This window comes from Solanum pennellii, chromosome 4 (genome assembly GCF_001406875.1).
Source record: "Solanum pennellii chromosome 4, SPENNV200".
In the NCBI taxonomy this organism is placed as follows: domain Eukaryota; kingdom Viridiplantae; phylum Streptophyta; class Magnoliopsida; order Solanales; family Solanaceae; genus Solanum; species Solanum pennellii.
Genome location: NC_028640.1, coordinates 7,869,222 through 7,888,530, shown reverse-complemented (window position 1 = coordinate 7,888,530; position 19,309 = coordinate 7,869,222). Strand labels below are relative to the sequence as shown.

Here is a 19,309-nt window from a genome sequence, read left to right as displayed (position 1 = left end):
ATCTTTTATTATATATATCACAAAATGAGTAACGGGTTTTACTAGCGGTTCCAATATTGAACCTATTAATTTTTGCTTAAAAAAGTATTTTGTAATAAAAAACTTCATTAACCATATATGTATATAAAATTTTGAATATACAAATCTCGAGTTCGAATTTTCTCGAATATAAAGTCATTTTTAAGAGCATTTATGAAACTTTTGGTAGGTAAGGAACATCATTAGGGAAACTAAAAGAATAAATAAATAAATTAGAACATGGTTATGTATAGTTAAAGTTGGGAATACAAAAACAGATTGTAAACTTGTTGAGTTTTTTTCAGATACTTCAACTATGTTATTTTTCTATTGAATGATTAAACCACTCGTAATTTATTTCTTTTTAAACGCCGTTGGTTGATGTGAAACCAGATTTTGTGAGCAATATTGATAGAGGATACATATGTTGTTCCAAAACTCTTTAGTCCAATTAATAGTGAAAATGTTCAAGAATATTGTGTTTTATTTTAAGTCATATGAACACATTAGAAAACAAACGGCACTAACACACATTTTGTGTTCATTTTTCATCAAAACCATCACAATATGAGTACAGTTAAAGGCATTTATAGTAGAAAAGGCTATCTAAATTAGCTAACAGTATTTAAATGAAACAAATTATAAATGATTCAATGATTTAATAGAAAAATGGCGTAGTTAAAATACATGAAGAAAAAATTCAACAAATTTAAAGATCTTTATCAGTTGAATGAGGCCTTAAAGTTGTATTAGAATTTCATGCTTTTACTATCTTAATTTATGTAATGTAGCAAAAGGACAATTAATTCTAAATTAAGTTAAAGATTTTTATGGTGGAGTGTCTTTTTTCCTTCTTTAATAATACCTTATTATCTAGACACTGTACTTTGCGTAATAATATGCTTTATCGGCAGTCACTAAATAAAGGATTAAGTAATTAATTTGGCTTAAAGAATATCACACAAGTCTATTTATTTACTATTTTCTCACAGACAAAAAATGTCACCTATCATGTTTGTCTTCATCTCTTATTAATTAATATCAAATCAATGTAATTTTTAATCTAAAGATACATCCCCTATCAATGATGCTTTGAATTAAATATGTAAACGAATGTATCACCACCTGTGAGGTGAGAGAGATGATATTTCTTTATTTGTAATTAAAGTTTTTAAATTTGAATTTCGAAAATATAATACTTTTAATTTTATGAGTTGAGAAAAAGACGATATTTCTTTATTTGTAATTAAAGTTTTCACATTTGAATTTCGAAAATATAACACTTTTAACTTTATTCTTTTTCTGAGACATTTGTTGTTCTTGTATCGACCAGTCCTCAATTCATCTCAATGTTACTTCTTATCAATTGAAATATCCTCATTAATTAGCTACAAACGAAATCCATTTCTTTATCAATCTTTCTTCAGAATTAGAGAGAGAAAGAGAAGAGAACAGAATGAGAGTTTCTCGTCTTTAAAGAGTAGAGAGTACGAAGAAGTATTGATTTAATTAATCGAATCAACATATTTTGAATATTAAATAATTAAACAAAAAACAAAGGCTAACAATTTTTTTCCTCCAAAACTCTCTCTCTGCATGTACCTATTATTTTCAATTTCTAAGTAGTCAACCACTATCCTATGTGAATTTCGAAATATACACTTTTAATCTTTTTTCAAGATATATTTGTCGTTTGTCAAACTCGTATCGATCAATACTCCATTCATCTCAATATTATTACCTATGGATTGAAATTTCCTCATTAATTAGCTAGACACTGAATATATTTCTTTCTCAACCATTTTTCAAAATTAGAGATGGAAAAAGAGAGAGAAAAGAATGAGAGTTTCTCGTCTTTAAGAATAAAGAATATGAAAAATTATTGATTTGAATTAATCGAATCAGTATATTTTAAATATTATATAATTAAACAAAAAAACAAAGGCTAGCAAATTTTTTCCTCCCAAATTTCCTATTTATATAGTTTATTATTACATGATAAATAATTGCCTGAGTATTATTTTCATTTTCTAAGTAGTCAAACACTATCATATTTCGAAAATATTTTGACTCAATATGAAAAATTATTTGACCTATTAATATTCTCTTACATATAACCCAAAAAAAAAGTTATTGTCCCAATTAAATCTTTGATAAATCAACAACATGGATACCACTACCTTTGCAGTTCCAATATGGATAAAATCATTATCCACAAAGGTACTAATATTTATTTCACGAGAAATTACATGAAAATTACTATAAATAAATAAAAATATATAATATAATTAAATAACATATTTTAATTATAATGTAATGTATTCATGAAAATAATCTCAATATTTTTATTGATTATTATATTAAAATATCATCAACAAAAATAATAAACAAATGCTATGATTATATTCTTTAAAAATTATATATACTAACAACGTAAAATTGAATAGCCGGTTGGTGATAACAAAAATCTAGATTTAAAGATTTTTAAAATTTAGAATAAGTTATTATAGGAATATAATTTAATTGTTGCAAGTCAATCATTAGGTTGCCTTGGTCTTCCCCGATCCTATGCTTCGGTTACGAACCTTCTAGGCTTGGTATTCTTGCTATAAATAGTAGGCCTTTTCCCGATTGGAGATAAGACTTCATACGTGTACGAGTCGCTCCTGTAGTTGAAAGATATTTTTCTCTTCGTTTAAGGTACTGTAAATATCACTATTATGGCTATTAGTTTCGAATTTTCTGGTTTTTGATTTGCGATTTAGTCTTTCCGTCTACCGATCTGTTGAATTGTGTTTGAAATTTGGATTTTTTTAATGTAATTTTTGCTTATAATGATTGATTTTTGGTTGTGATGAACTTTTTTTCTAGCGATCGTGAAGAACATTTGATGAGTATGAAGTTTGAATTGGAAGTGAGAAGTTTTACTGGAAAATGATTGATTTTTGGTTGTTTGTATTGATTGGTGAGCATCTTTTAGCTGAACTGTAATTGATCAGTTGGAAGATGGAATTGAAATTTTAATATTACATTTCCGCTTTTTGATTTGAGATTTTGTCTTTTGTTTTTCCGATCTGTTGAATTGTGTTTGAAATTTGGATTTTTTTTGATGTAATTATTGCTAAAAATGATTGATATTTGGTTGGGATGAGTTGTGATGAACAGTTTTTCTAGCGATCGTGAAGGATATTTTGATGAGTATGAAGTTTGACTTGGAAGTGAGAAGTTTCTAATGGAAAAATGATTGATCCAAATATATTTTCCAAGTCAAGGTCAATCAATAACTGAAAAATGTTTGACTTGAAAAGTTTGATCAGTTGGAAAACTGTGACTATAGATTGTAGTTTTAATTATACTTTTCATTGATTGATTGACCTTGACTTGGTCTGTGGCGATTTATAGTCGTTTATCTAAATTCCAAAAGGTCTTTTTGATGATTATGTGAAATTTGTATGAGTAGATCTGTTGGATTTGAGTAGTTTTCGTGGTTGGAATTCATTATTTTAGTTAAATCTGAAAGAGTGATGGAGAAAGAATAGTTGTTATAGTAAGTTGATATTGATGTGGAAGCTGAGTATTCACGTTTGATAGATTTTATTCGTTAATTAGAGAATATTTGTTTGTAATCGGTTCCATGGTTTTGGTTATCATCGTAGAATCATTCCTCAAGGGGGGTTTGTTAAAGTAGTTTTGCTGAAATTTCTAGTTTTCTATGTTCTAGATATTAGTTGAATGTTTGAGTTGCAGCTTCCTAGATTATGTGATCATATCTTGACTCTTTGCTGTATTTATGCACTAATATGTTGGATTCATTCTTTTCTCAAATGTCTTCAGATAGCAATTTGGAGAAAGAAGAATGGCGTTAGTTTCTGGAGGAAGGTCGTCAACACTGAATCCGAATGCACCTCTCTTCATCCCATCTTATGTGCAACAAGTGGAGGACTTTTCACCTGAATGGTGGAATTTGGTAACAACTGCAACATGGTTCCGCGACTACTGGACTAGCCAGCATCAAGGAGAGGAATATGGTGATGATGATTTTGGTTTTGCTGGAAATGATGTTGCTGACTTGCTTCCCGAAAACATTGATCTTGATGTCGATGAGGATATTTTGAATATGGAAGCTCAGTTTGAAGAATTTCTTCAATCATCTGAAACTGAGCAACAAGGCATCAAGTCATCACTCTCTGGTGTCAATGGTATGTTGCAATTTAGTATACACCAATCTCCATTATCTACGATTCCGTAGACTATGATTTTCATGTCGTTGGTTCTTACTCGCATTTACCTCTTGACTACAGGTTTACCCAAGGGTTCTGAGGCACTCGTAAGGACACTGAGCATGCCAAAGCCAAAATCTCCTATCGAACCTCCAAAGTTGTACGAGAAACCAGCAAAGATTGTTAGCCCAAAGAACAGCCTTCGCCGCATCCAGCAGCCCCGCTAAATGTAGTTCAGCTTAAGCAGAAGTTCTTGGTTTGTAGTTTGGGTGTATGTTAGTTCTTGATCTGCAGCTTTTAATCTTTCAAAAGCAGCAATTGAGAAAGTTTCAAGAGTCTTTAGTTCTTGTTTATCTTTTGCATAGAGCAAGGTAGACGTGGCACTTTTGTATCTAGCCTTGTTCATAGTTTTAGTATATCCTTTTCATCAGTTTTTTAACTTTGTAAACATCAAAACTTGTCTAAAGTGAAAAAAAATATATATGTAAAAATCAGTTGACAAAAAGAGCATGTCTTTTGAGTTTTATTTCTTGAAGAATGTTCTAAATTTCTGCCTTCCCTCTTTAGTTTCAGCCTTTGGGGATGCAGGCCATTATAATTTTTGGCAATTCCTTCGGTCTTGGATGGTCTATCGGAAACAACCTCTATAACTTCAAAGGTAGGTATAAGGTCTTGAGTATACGCTCACTTGTGAAATTAGGCTGTTACGTTATTGTTTATATATTTTAGCGTTGTTTTGAATTCAAATCCTGAAGCTATTAGTCTCAATCAAGTGTTGTTAATTGATAGGTACGCTCTATCAATCCTTTCTTAGCCTTGTGTCTAGGTCACTTTTATTAATGGTTAAGTAAGCTCTCTATCAATAATCTCTTTAGGTCACGATTCAAATTTCAGTATTCTATTTGTCTGAACATTAGTAGGTCATCTTTACTCAATATTTATATTAATTAAAAGATAATTAGATTAGGTACAAATTTATCTCCAAAAATCAGTGTCATTAGATAATGTAGCTTACCAAAATAACATGATTATTTCTTTGAAAAAAGATAAGCTTAATGAAAGGTCCATTAGGCTAAAAAGATTTTCCTCATCATTGGGCACTAGCTAGGAAGAGTCCAAACTCCACTTTATTTCTTTTGTTTGGTTTGGGTCTATGTTCATAGTATTAATTAATAATTAATGAAAGCAATACTATGTGAAAGTGATCCCACATTGTCTCTAATTTCATTAACAATAACATTTAACTCGTAGAACCCAACAAGTAACAAGTGGACAACACTATGATTTTCATTTGCTTTAATATAGGTATAATTACATGTTTTATTTTTTATTTATTTCATTAGGACAGACATCTTCATTAATATATTCTTCTTGGTATATGACTTTTGAAATATTTTACTTAAATTAAATTTTTATTAAAAATATATTTTATGTTTTCACAAAATAAGAATAAAATCTGTATTAATAGATCCATAGGATTGATCAAGTGAATAGGACTTTTGAGGTCACAATTCTGCAATTTGAGATTATTAGTTTTTCATGTGTTAATATCAGTCCATAAATTTTGCAGATATGACCGTTTTGCCCCAAGTTTTATGGGTCAATTTGAAATGACCCAGTGAATGATACTCATTGACTTTTTAGGCATAACATGGTGTTTTTGGAGTTTTGTGGTCACACACAATGACACAACAAAAGAAATTCAGAATTATCTTAGTTTTATCATGTATATTAGTTCATGAATTTTATGAAATATAATTGACGCTTTTGCTTGATCCCAAATTTTGTGGTACGGCAAATCACGATATATATAAATTTAGTTAATCAGGTAAAATATATTTTTAAGACTATCAATAATTTAAAAATGAAATTAGTAATTTACGACTCAATGATTCTTGTTATTTTACACTATTTTCATTGTTACTACCCCCAATCCCTCACCCCCACCAGCCACCAAGAAGCTTTTTCTGTTTAGCAATTTTGTTGACTTCACAACATTCATGGCATCAGCCAGCACCAGTAAGTACTTTAAAAAGTTTCTCTTTGTTTTCAGCATTTCTTTATTTCTTTTTCTTATAGTGTGCAAAATATGATACTCATTCACTTCTGCTTTTTTTGTGGTTCTTTAAACATCTTTGATTGTGCAAACAATTTGGATTAGTGAAATGGGTTTCAATTGCTTCTTAATAGTATATACTAACAATGTAAAGGCATTGTCTTTTTGCGTTTATTTAGTTGGAAACTGAAATATATCTCTAGTTCAAATTCATAAAAGAGGGAAATATTGAGAATTTTTGTGAAATTACTTCATTTGTCTAGATTTATATGACTTGCGACTAGCTAGTCCAGTGCACAAAATATTTCACGTTCAAATAGTGTCCGGGGAAAGTGTTGCATCCATACATTAATGATTAATTCCATGGGTCAAACCCAAAACCAGCATGAGATGAATATACTGCAAAAATTCCAACTTTGTTGCCATGTTGCATCCTGCAATGCTAGTTAAATGTCTAATCAAATGTAAATCGTTGCAAAAATCGAAAGAAAAAAAAGAAGAAGAGATCATGTTAGACAAAAATATGAGTAAAGATCGTGGTAGAATAGAAGGTTGGTAAGTAATCAAGCGTTTTTTGGTTCTCTTTTCTCGAGTTTTAGTACTATTCGTTTCTTTCCCTTATTTTTAGAATTATATCACTACTTTTTGTATCACTTATTATCTTGTTGTTGTTTCTATTTGTTGCTATTGCATCGTTTTCACTGTTTGCTTAGTCGAGGGTCTTTTGAAAACAATCTCTCTGCCTTCTCAATGGTAGGAGTAAGGTATACGTATACTCTACCCTCCTCAGCCTCTCTACACACTAGGTCTGTTTACCTCTCCTATAGTATAGTCTTAGTAGATTATAACCACCAATTTTAGGAAGGATTGGTGTTAGAGTGGATAAAAGTCTTAGGCATAATACATAAATATGTATTTAACTTGGCTTCGAATTACATTTATGCCCTTCAAATTTGGATGTGCACAAGTAGACACTTAAACATGTATAAAGTTGAACAAATAGACACACATGTCCTACATGTAGCCCTACATGTCATTTTTGTCCTACGTGTATTGTGCCATGTAGGATTCATGTGTTTATTTATTAGAAAGTTGGACAGTTAAATTGCTTGTTTGTGCATTATGAAAGCTGGAGGTCAAAATTAAAATTTGAAGCCAAGTTTAGGGTCCAATATATGTTTTATGCCTAAGTCTATAATTGGTTCGGGAATGGACTAGTGGTCTCCTTATATGGACTCGGACAATCCTCTCCTTATAAGCTAGCTTTTGGGGTTCTGTTAGGCCCAAGTGTCATATCTTTACAACTGGTGTGGTTCTTCCTCTATGTCTAGGACACCAGGATATCAAACCATGAACTAGGGGTGTGCATCGGTCGGTTCGGTTCGGTTTTACATATAATCGGTTCGGTTTATCGGTTTTCGGTTTTAAAATATGCTAACCCAATAAGAAAATTTTTATCGGTTTATCGGTTTTTGATGTTATCGGTTCGGTTTCGGTTAACCCAATAAGAAAATGTCGATCAAATAATATATAATAGTACGTATGTTATAATTACATGTTACCAACTTACCGCCAAAACATAATAGAAAACTTTTAATGCTGATCAAATTACTAACATTCACAAACTTGCAAAAGCTATCGCCTACAATTACGAACTAGAATTAAAACTAAAATAAAATATTTCAATGAGACAATCTTGAACAGTTGCTTGATCCACCAGATAATCAACAAAGTTCTCACCAATTTCCTAACCAAAAAATCACATAGCCTGAAAAGCTAATATTGAATCTATTTATGTATTAAATTATGTATATTTAATATTGAGGAAGGGTAAAGTAGTAAATAACTATCGTCTTGTTGGGTTATCGGCTTACCCAATAACCCAATAGGAAAAACCGAAACCGACCCAATAACCCAATAATTATTTTTCTAAACCCATTAAAAACCCAATAACCCAATAACAATAACCCAATAACATTTTATCGGTTCGGTTTATTGGTCGGTTCGATTTTTGCACACCCCTACCATGAACGAAGAAAGGCATGAGAAAAAAACATATTAGCTAGAGAATGTGGCGGAGCTCATCGCATCTACAACCCTCAACATGTATCCGCAGGTATCTGCTGTTCGTGTTCAAGTTGCAAAGCCTCATGTGGCTGTTCAAGGACCTGTTGACTACTTAGGCGTCGAGATCAACAGACACAGAGATCTTGATGTGTAAAGCCAAGACATGTTGCTTGTATTAGTTTTTATTATTCGAAATCATGTTGTTCAATTACTTATTTTGATTGCAAAGCTAGTTTTTTCTCTTCATCTGTAGAGTGTTTAGAATCTTTTCCATATGCATTTGTTGAGAGCATGATTGAGAAAGAAAAGAAAGAAAAACAACAAAAAAGTTGATTCGTTTATATATTGTAGGTTGTAACCCAAGAGTTGTCATTTCTCATAGGTGATTTCTTTTCAACTGCTAAAGTATTGGTGGTTAGAGTTACTCGATACATGTGCTTGCAACAGTGTTAACACTCTCATGGCACATGGACTATGGATAGTTATTACAAATTAGGAAGACTTTTTATGTACTTCATTCATTTCTGGGAACAAAGAAATAATCATAATGGCAAAACATTTGTTTGTTTAACCAAAATTATATCTTTGATTCATGAAAAAAGATAACACATCACATGCTTATTTATAACTATTAGAAAGAGGGAGAATGGAATATTCCCTTTCGAAAGGAAGGGTGTCAACCCTTTAGGGCTTAACGTGTACCTGAGGCATTTTGATACCCAAAGCATCTCAAGTTCACACAAGATCCAAGTGTGACACTAAGAATCTACCCTAGTGCTTGCATAGGATCTAATGCAATGACTCTGAACTATGACCAATCACATAGAGACAATTTTATCATTACTCTGAGACTCCCCTTCAACTTTTAGCGTGTACCTATCCAATACGAGTCAAAATTTATCAGGCCAATGAATTTCAGTTACCAGATACTTAAATCGAGAAAAAAAAATAGAGGTACTTCAACAACACTATAAAAAGGAGAGGGTATTGCCTAGCAAGAAGAAAACAGAAACCAGGGATTAACTTTAAGTTACAGCTCTTACAAAAAAAAATGTGATGAGATGCAATGGATTTTCATCAACCACTGATCTTTATGTAATTTGCATTGGTTTCTAAAAACAAAAAAAGTACTACAACGAGGTCGTGGCTCATTCAGCAACAGTACCTGTGCCACTACTTCTAGCTTTGCTCTTGCGGTTCCATATTGGAGTAGTCTCAATGAGCTTGTGAGGGACAAGACGTCTTTCACGTTTAGTTAGCTTTTTGAAATTGTGTACTCTCAACTTAGCTATCTCGGCCTCCTCTGCCGGTGTTATCTCCCTAAGAACCACTGTCAATCTACATTCTGGCCTCACCATCATTCCACACTTTCCTTTGGCATGGTAGGACAACCTTTTCTTAAAGAGTCCCTTCCCAAGAAATGCCTCAGCTGCATCAAACATGAATAAGGTTGAAGTACTCCAAGGGTAGAAATGAGATGAAAACATGTAAAGTTATTGTCCGTCATTTTACCAACAAGAAGGCGATCTGGATCAAATCCATAGTTATGCACTGCATTTGCCCGAGCAGAGTGTATAACCTACACGACAAATGTACACTTGAACTATGAGTAATCAACTTCTTTGTACTTCTCATGTTAGACAATAGTAGTACAACTTAGGGGCTTGCACTTTGGTGTTTGGGGAAGAACACTGTCGAGGTTAGCATACAGCTTGGTGTGCTTTCTTCTGGATAGATGTGGTCTCCTGTTTTAACGGAACCATAGGCAATATATTTGTCATAGAAGCAATTACTTTTGATATCGGAGCGGCAGTGGCCTTACCTGATAGACAGTTTTGGCAGCTCGCTTTACCGTCACTTGCAACTGTAACAATGCATCTTCAACACGCATACCACGAACTAATGCAGCAACCAAGTTCACCTTCTTTGGGCTCTGAAAAGGACAACACGTTAAAATATAAAAGATTAGCAGGTCTAGGATTATTAGCAGTTGCTGCTGGTGGGGGTAAAATCAATAAAGATTGTTAGCGATCTCAATTCAACAAACAGCAGGATTTCATAACTACCCCATGGACTTCCAAGTTTGGAAAATTTATCTGAAAAATCAGGCAAGATCATGGACCAGGTAAAGGGGGAGATGTCATGACTTGTAAAAATACAGACAAGTTATAAATGTAGAAAGTCCCAACAAACTGCTTGAAATGATAAACCACTCAAACTCCACAAAGCATAGCTAACTCCAAGCTCAATTAAAGGAGGGTTGTAGTAAGTTAATAGTCGCCAAGAAAAAGTTTATCTGTAGTTTAACTATGATCAATTCTTTGAGAATAGATGAGTCATATAGGCAACCACAACTATTTCTAGACTCAAATGTAGTTGATTTGATATAAAAGTTGAAATAAGTCCTTTTTAACAGGAGAGAGATTTGCTGATACAAAGGATTACAATAGATTGGGAACAAAATTTGTCAGGAAAAATCGAACGAAGATGATAAAGAGAGAATTCCGAAAAAAAACAAATGTTTCGGTCTCTGAGGGGCTGGACTAGTGGTCAAAGAGAACCAAGCGAATCCCAGTAAAGTGCAAACTGTGTACACTGGTGAATTCTTCAGATCTGTCTAAAGCCTTGGTGAAAACAGTTACCCGATAACTACGTTGGTGAGAGGTAACATGTAAAGGATGGATTAAATGAGGTGCATGTAAACTGTCCCCAACACCAAAGATATCAAAAAAGAAAAGCAACTCACCCAATTTTAATAGTGAACTATTTCCTGTAAACAAGGCCAACTCCCTTGGCCGACAGAGAGAATCTGGAAGAAAGAATGTGTGGATGGCTGCCCTGTAAGGAGAGAATCTGGAAGAAGACATTTAGGAGTTCGGGAGACTTTCCTAAGCAGGTAATGCTAGGTTAAGGTAGCAGCAAGTGGATGCTATGTAAGATGAAGAAGAAAGATCTAAGAACTCCACCTAGAAAGAAGCAAATAAAACATATAATTCTCATAAAACCAGAAGGCTGTGGCATCTCATACCTGTTTTATACCCTTCAAAATAGCTTGAACTTTTGAAGGTTTAGAAATTGCTTTCTCTGCTTCTGTACTTCCCGTACTTGATGGTATCATTGGTGTTAATGGAGAAGAAACTGGTGTTGCATCGTCTGCAAGTAATGTCCTTGAACTAGACAAACCCTATCAAAAGTAAAATAAACATTTAAAAACAATGGAACTGTTTGAACAAATTAAATTCTAGTTTTGCAGGTGAACCATTTGATAGCTAAAGAACATAAACCCCGACACAACAGTTATCAAAAAAGTAAAGAAAAAGAAGCATAAGTGCCTTTTGTAGCTTGCAAGTTGTAAGTCATTATAAGTAATTGAATAGGCATATCTATACTGGAGAAGTAGATAAAATAAGAAAAGCATTTGTAAGAAAACATATTGTGTTAATGTTCTTATAGATATAACTATTAGTGCATGTGCATAAGTCTTTCTTGATAGTTAGTAACTAGGTGTACATTAAGGTACTCACTCATATTTAGATCGTTCTGTAAATATCTCAAAGCAGGAGTTAGCTGCTTGAATGACGCATGCTTTAGTCTAACGCCCTAACAACTATGAACATAAGATAAGATCTCCAATTAATGAATTTTTTGTTACCATGAAGCTCTACCACATAAAATGTTCATCCCACTGAAACAAGAAAAACACAATCACAGAATATCAACTCAGCACACCATAAATGGGCACAAATAGATCAAGTAAAGGACATTAAAGTATTACCAGATGTTGTAGATATTGGTACAATGGCCTTGAGATGCAAGGAGAAGGTGTATTCTGCATCCTTGGTAAATAAGGCGCCTCACCTAGAAAATGCATTATGTTCAACTATCAAATAAGTTGATGTATAACTTGAGACATAGTAAATGAAAAGGACTTGAAGACAAATAAAAGCAGATCTTTAAACCCCATAATCGATTAGCTTTTACTCTTGTTGCATCATCTATTTACACTGATCATGAGACACTCCTAACATCAGTTTTATCATACTCCACACAGAAAAACTAAGATTTACCGAGTACTGGAGTTGCCTTTGAGTGAAACAATGAATTGAAAGGAACAGTTAGATTTTGTTGATATCTCTTCCCAGCCTGACGAAGTATGCACTGAAGATGACGTTCCCAGCCCACCATTTCTTCAGCTAAACAAAATCCCCCTCAATACCTCTAGAACAATCTCAGTTTGTCTACAAAGCAGAGAAGCATAATAATTATTTTAGTCTGTTAATGCAAGTCAATGTTCCCTGTGAAAACATTAGAAAAAATTGAAAAAGTAAAATAAAATTCACTAAGAGCACAATCGAGAGAAAAGTATGATCTTCCATCTGCAGAGGTACAAGTACATGTAGAAATCTCCTAGCATTTTTCCACTATTGAGATTTGCTAGATCACACACTTGGGTGCAGCTAATAGTTTCCCAATAGTTTATACAAGCGATAACAGAGAACATTGTCACTGTAAGCTTAACAAAGCATAATTGGACGTAAAAGTTGTCTACCTATGGTCACTTTATATATACACTAGAAAGATGATGCCCATGCATTGACAAACCTAACATCTTAAGTATTCAATGAGCTTATGAAGGACAACCTTTTCTTAAAGAGTCGCTTCCCAAGAAATGCCTCAGCTGCATCAAACTACATGTCTAATGTAAAATTAGTACCTTTTATTTACTTATGATGTTCCTTAAGGACTTAGGCTAAGAGATCCACTCCCACTTTTTGCTGAAAACATAGCTAATTAGAGCGTCATTAATCAGTAGTAGTGTTCTCTCTGAAGAAGTGTTCAATTGAAGTCTGGAAATATCTTTTGATGTGTAACTAGGGAGATATGGTGTAGCCCTCCTCTCAATTATATTTTGAAGTTTTATTAACAAGGTAGGGGGTCAATGCCCAAAAAAAAAAATGTGTTCACGAGCGCGTTCGTACTCCTTCGCCACTTACATATAAAAATAAACAATAGAATCGAAAAACTAAAGTCTGAGTAACGTAATAAGTAATAACTAAACCTATAGTTAATGTATTGACTGATTGTAAGACTCTAGCAATGAAATAAACCCAAATTCTTTCATAGGCATTTCATCAAACAGGTTACGTACACAACATAAACTGAACAAATACAACTTATGACCAATCAAGAATCAATTTTTCCTACATATATCAAGAAATAGACACAAAACAACAAAAACCCAAGTATACACTTCCATTATTTTACCATTAGAAGTGCATTGTAGCAGCTAAACAAACACACTTTTGGGGTACCATTGAAATCCAACTATTTGAACAATCAAGAACTGATTTTTCCTACATATATCATCAAATATACACAAAACTATAAAACCCAATTTGCAATATTCACTAAAAGTTCATTGCGAGAAAAGTAAAATCAAAGAAAAAAACTTACATCAGGTTTCGCCGGAGAAAGAAATGGAGAAGAGCAAACTGCAGTTGATTAGAAATTTGGGCCCTCGTTTGTAGTCTCTCTATTTTATTTGTATATTTATCCAATTTTAATTTGGGCCTATAGATCCATAAAGTATAGCCCTTAGCCCAAAATATTTTTGATCCAAAACATAGTTATATAATTAGAAAAATTAGTAAACTAGTCAAAATAAATAACATATTTAGTAAAAATATCCATACTTTATAAATATTAGCAATAATGTCAAAAATGTCATTATTTTAAAAAATTTATGTGTCCCAATTTTCTTCCTATCTTATCTCTCTTTTTCAATTAATTCTATATATCCTTTTTTGAAAAAATAAAAAATCATTCTCTCTCATATTTATCTTTTCAAATTATTAATTCTCTCTCTCATTTATTTTTTTTCTCTCTCATGGTTATCTTTTCTGATTTTCCTCCAACATTCAAGTTGCAAATATTTTTTTGCCATATATTTTGGTTGTTTTTTTAATCCAAAATTGAATCAACAAGAATTCCTTTGATTAAGGTATCTCTAATCTTTATCCTATTTTCAGATTTCTTTTCTAATTTTATTTTTGTTTAAATCTTAAAAAAATGTTGTTTGTATTTTTCAATTTCCGTTATGATTTACTCTCCAATGGCTGAATCCAAGAGGCTTACTAGAGGTATTCATCTTAATCAACCAATTTCTGGTGATTTTTCATCCTTTAATTTATTTATTACTTAACAAATAGTGTATAATGTATGATCCGCTGCTAAAATGAGGGAAGAAAGAGGGTAAGAACATTTACAAGACTCATTGGTGTGCAAAACCTTCCTCAAATTCAGAACGCAAATGTAGAATCTTTGTCTACTCGTGAGGATCTTGAAAAAGACGACGAAGATCGGATAGTTGTCGAACAATTTTCTATTAGTTTGTTTTGTATTTATAGTTCTTTTTTAGAATTTGGTATGCTTTCTTAATTTGTATTCAAATCACTATGTATACTATCAATATTTGTATTTATTAAAAATTTCATGTTGCATGGTTTATGAATCTTGTATTTGTCCCTAATTTGTATTCATCCAAATGTATGTCAACTAGTTATGTATTTTATTTATAAGAAGAACAACTTTCTATTAGTTTATTTGTATTCGAATACAAATAATAGACATATTGGAATGAATACGACTTAGAAAAGGAAACAAGATATTGAAAAGAAAAATAAATACACAGTGAAAAATATATACGAATACAAATGTATTTCTTAAATAGCTACATTTTATTTGACATACATATTGGAATGAATACAAACTAATAAAGGTATGTCAACTGAATTTGACATTTTTTTCTAATTTGTATTTATTCTAAAGGTCTGTCAACTAGTTATGTATTTTATTTAAGAATGAGTACACCAAATATTCAATTATTTATTTTCAATTTTATATTTCATTCACTTTTCATCATACTAATTTTTTGTTTTTTATATATTATTATACAAAATTCTAAATAAAAACTAGAATAAATAGAAATACAAATAAAATACATATTGAAATGAATACATACAGGATTTTTGAAGAAAAAAATAACTATATAGGAAAAAATATATGAAAATACACATATTTTTCTTAAATGACTATATAGATAAATTCGGCATACCTATTAGAATGAATACAAACTAATAAAAAACTATAATAAATATAAATAGAATATATTGTGGAATGAGTATAATTTTAAAAAGGTAAAAATTCTGGAGAAAAAAAAAATTAATTTTATTTGAAAATGTAACTGATGAGAAAATTAAGGATGCTTGCCTTTTTCTGAAATATTCCCCTCCCTTAATTTTCTCCTTTTTGTTATTAAATAATTATATTCTTTAAATAAAAATAAATAATAAAAACATAAATAAGACACATAACAAACTAAAATGACATTTTTACTAAATATTGAAATTGTTGCTAATGAGTCCTCTTAAATGCTAAAATATTGACATTTTGAAAAATTTCCCTATATAATTTTATGGAAGAAATTGGAAAATATATCATTTTTGGACAGTTAAATATTAGTAATTAAGTTTGAGCAGTTTTTAAATTATTCGATTTTTATCACTTCTTAATGTGAAAATTAAATTTTGGGAGAAATATTTTTAGTTGTAACACGAAAAAACTCATTATACTAGGTATTTTATGTATATGTTATTGATGAAATGTTGAAAATTTATATGATATAGAACTTAATTATATGATGAATTTTGATTTTGGCCAACATTGCCAATTACACATAAATCTCATTTGTCGGTACCTATTTAAATTGTATTATTAGTTAACTACTTCGAGTACTCATTATTACTTAAAATTAATCCATAAATTACTATATAAATCGTATCACTTGCTAAATACTTGAATGATTCGTCATTAATTAATCCATCGATGACCTACATAAATCGTGTCACTAGCTAATTACCTAAGTTGTTTGTCATTAATTATATCTCATCTGTCGATACCTATATATAATTACTAGCTAATAACTATTAAGTCGTTCGTCATATAATTAAATCTCATCTGTCAGTATCTATCTAAACCGTGTCACTAACTAACTACTCAAATGATTCGTCATTAATTAAATCACATCCATCGATACCTACAAAAATCGTGTCACTAGCTAACTACCTAAGTCGTTTGTCATTAATTAGATCTCATCCGTCGATACCTACATAATTACTAGCTAATAACTACTTAAGTCGTTCGTCATATAATTAAATTTCACCAGCCAGTATCTATCTAAATCGTGTCACTAATTAACTACTAATAATTCGTTATTAATTAAATCACATCCATCAACACCTACATAAATCGCGCCACTACTACCTAAATTGTTCGTCATTAATTAAATCTCATCCATTAATACCTATATAAATAATATCACTAGCTAATTATCTAAATCGTTCGTCATTAATTTAAATACTATCCATCAATACCTACATACATAAATCATGTCGCTAGCTAATAACTGATTAAATAATCAGTCATTCATTAAATCTCATCCATCAATTATCTCTAACTAATTACCTAAATTGTAGCTAACTAGTTGTTCCGACTCTTAACATTATTTTAGCATAAGTTTTATTGTCCAACTAGGATCTTCTTTTTTCTTACTTCCTTTCCTTTTTTTTTTTCAAAAAAAGATACGTAAATATCATTCGATCCTACCTTCTAATTTCCAATTTGATTCATTTAATTAAATACAACATTTACTACGAATTTTATTGTTTCGCTATCGCTACTTAACACATATATAGTGATGAACGAGTTTGGTAACACAATTTATCACTATCTTTATAAAAATCGCCTCATTAGTTAATTATTATTGATCAGCAATATAATTTGACATCGTTAAATTTCTATTTTCTAACAAGAATTTCTTTTACTATGTAACGTTTGTCGTTCAATTTCTATTTTTCTGTTTCACTAAAATGTTGAAAAAATAGAATTCAGCGTAATTAAATTTTCTATTTCTCAACAGTAAGTATGCGATCAATTCCCACTTATTCATCGCTAGGTCCTACCGATAATCTGTATAAATATTTTTCTCATAATAGTTGCCAATAATTTGAGAAAATTATTACATTGACATCACTCATTTCCTCTCAACACTTTTAGGTTATACAAAATTTAGAATGCAAAATTCATCATTGACATCTCATTAATATATAGTACTCCAACAACAAAAATTAGTAGGAAATATCAACTTAATAACAAAAAAGAACTGCTTTTTTTTCCAACTAAATTTTCCAAAAGGGCACAAACATTTCCTAATTAATTAGGACAATATTTACACTTTTTCTAAGATGAAAGAAAATGTTGTAAATACCTAAGAGCATCTTCAACAAATAAATATCTCCAACTTATTATACTCAAAATTCCAGCACTTATATTCTCCACCATTGCTTTTCCATCTTCAAGCTTCAATCCTAACCGTAAATCCGCCACGAGACCGCTAACGGTCTCGATCGAGCAACACCCCGGCGGTGGTAGCTCCTCCGAAAACCACCCTTCTAACCCTAAAACAAACCTACCTTTTCCTTTACAATTCATCACATTGAAAACCCCTCGATACCCTTCCAAAATTACGTCCCACATTATTATCACATCTCCGAGGGTATCGAACGATCCCAAATCCCCGTTCTTGATATCAGTGGCGGAGCCAGGAATCCTAACAAACAAAAAACAAGGAATAAAGTATCCATAAAATATGTACATATATCAATATTCATGTCAAAGAATGACAAAAGTCACACATCTGTTTATGAGATGGGTGGACTTGACAATTCTCGCTTAGCTTTCGGGGTATCATTTTTCACAATTCAAACATAAAAACTACTTAATCTTTTGAAATAAAATTTTCATAATTAAATACTAGTTAATATAAACTATGGTCAAAATTTGTAACATAAAAGACTTCTAATCTTTTGAAATAAAATTTATACATTTAAAAGCCAAATAAAAAACATCATATTCCACCCTAATTAACCACTTTAAATGTTATTTTTTTAAAAAAAAGGTATATTAATAACAAAAGATATTTAAAAACTTGATTCGACTCTCAGAAATTCAAAGAAACAACTGTCCTACAAAAAGAATTCAACTGAACACACTTACCTCCTCCGATATTGCTCAACATCGATATCGAATCGAAAAATGCCTTTCTTGTCGAAATTAAGTTGATCTCCATGTTTGACAAAACTCACCACACACGTAGAGTTTTTATAAATGTTTAGTGCAAATATGATGTTTTTAAGCAAAATACAAGGTTTTGATGGCGGTTTCCATCGACGGTTACTGGCCCTCTGACCGAGGGCGAATAACCGCCTATAAGAAACATTTGACCCATTATTATCATTATTATTATTATTAAAATTATGAAGTGTTGATAGAGAAGGATAATAAGAACAACAAAGGGGTTGCCATATTTGATCTAAAGACATAGAAATTAACCATGATTTGCAAACACATGAAGAAATTGCTAGAGTTTTTGGATCAAGATGATTTGCTACAAGAACAACAACTTGCCATGGAGGTGGTTGTTTTTGTGATGATAATGAAACTATAGACATTTTTATTTTTATTTTATGAAAAATAAGATAAGATACTCTAGAGACTTAGATTTTATCCAATTTTAGTTAATTTTTCTTTATATAAGTTTTAGTCAAGTGTATAGATGTATATTTAAGTGAAACGTGTTGAGTTCTTGAAAATTTTGCATGTTTGGTGGCATGCCACGTATATGTGATTTGGCTACTCACACATTAGTCCTTTTATTGACACGCTTCAAGGAAGATTGTGTTTTTTTCTCTTTATTTTGGTGTGCTGTGCACTATTTTAATTAAATTAAAAAATCATCAATTCTAACTTGGATTGTTATTTTCCTGATTTAATTTTAAAATTAATAATTATATTGTTTGATTTCGAATTTAATAGAGAAAAGAAAAATGAA

The 19,309-nt window shown here is 31.3% G+C and overlaps 3 protein-coding genes across 5 annotated transcripts; 1 reads left to right on the top strand and 2 right to left on the bottom strand.

Moving 5' to 3' along the window:
- The first annotated feature begins 2,570 nt into the window (after nucleotides 1-2,570).
- Nucleotides 2,571-4,764, top strand: LOC107018091 (protein EARLY RESPONSIVE TO DEHYDRATION 15). Of its 2 annotated transcripts, XM_015218464.2 has the most exons (4): nucleotides 2,663-2,718; nucleotides 2,890-2,983; nucleotides 3,853-4,217; nucleotides 4,320-4,764. In XM_015218464.2, the coding sequence occupies exons 3-4, from the start codon at nucleotides 3,875-3,877 to the stop codon at nucleotides 4,463-4,465; spliced, it is 489 nt and encodes a 162-aa protein (XP_015073950.1). In that variant the 5' UTR covers nucleotides 2,663-2,718; nucleotides 2,890-2,983; nucleotides 3,853-3,874; the 3' UTR covers nucleotides 4,466-4,764. The 2 variants fall into 2 exon arrangements, with proteins under 2 accessions (XP_015073949.1, XP_015073950.1); XM_015218463.2 differs by lacking the exon at nucleotides 2,890-2,983 and having other exon boundaries at nucleotides 2,571-2,718.
- A 4,546-nt stretch (nucleotides 4,765-9,310) lies between these two features.
- Nucleotides 9,311-13,912, bottom strand: LOC107015728 (54S ribosomal protein L22, mitochondrial-like). Of its 2 annotated transcripts, XM_027916795.1 has the most exons (8): nucleotides 13,816-13,846; nucleotides 13,627-13,715; nucleotides 12,429-12,599; nucleotides 12,137-12,219; nucleotides 11,390-11,545; nucleotides 10,184-10,294; nucleotides 9,874-9,940; nucleotides 9,311-9,790 (listed from the first exon to the last, which is right to left on the bottom strand). In XM_027916795.1, the coding sequence occupies exons 3-8, from the start codon at nucleotides 12,544-12,546 to the stop codon at nucleotides 9,510-9,512; spliced, it is 816 nt and encodes a 271-aa protein (XP_027772596.1). In that variant the 5' UTR covers nucleotides 12,547-12,599; nucleotides 13,627-13,715; nucleotides 13,816-13,846; the 3' UTR covers nucleotides 9,311-9,509. The 2 variants fall into 2 exon arrangements, with proteins under 2 accessions (XP_027772596.1, XP_015071592.1); XM_015216106.2 differs by lacking the exon at nucleotides 13,627-13,715 and having other exon boundaries at nucleotides 13,816-13,912.
- Nucleotides 13,913-17,486: 3,574 nt separating this feature from the next.
- LOC107017456 (probable F-box protein At5g04010) lies at nucleotides 17,487-18,929 on the bottom strand. The gene is made up of 2 exons (XM_015217678.2): nucleotides 18,475-18,929; nucleotides 17,487-18,028 (listed from the first exon to the last, which is right to left on the bottom strand). The coding sequence occupies exons 1-2, from the start codon at nucleotides 18,927-18,929 to the stop codon at nucleotides 17,659-17,661; spliced, it is 825 nt and encodes a 274-aa protein (XP_015073164.1). The 3' UTR covers nucleotides 17,487-17,658.
- Nucleotides 18,930-19,309: the final 380 nt, after the last annotated feature.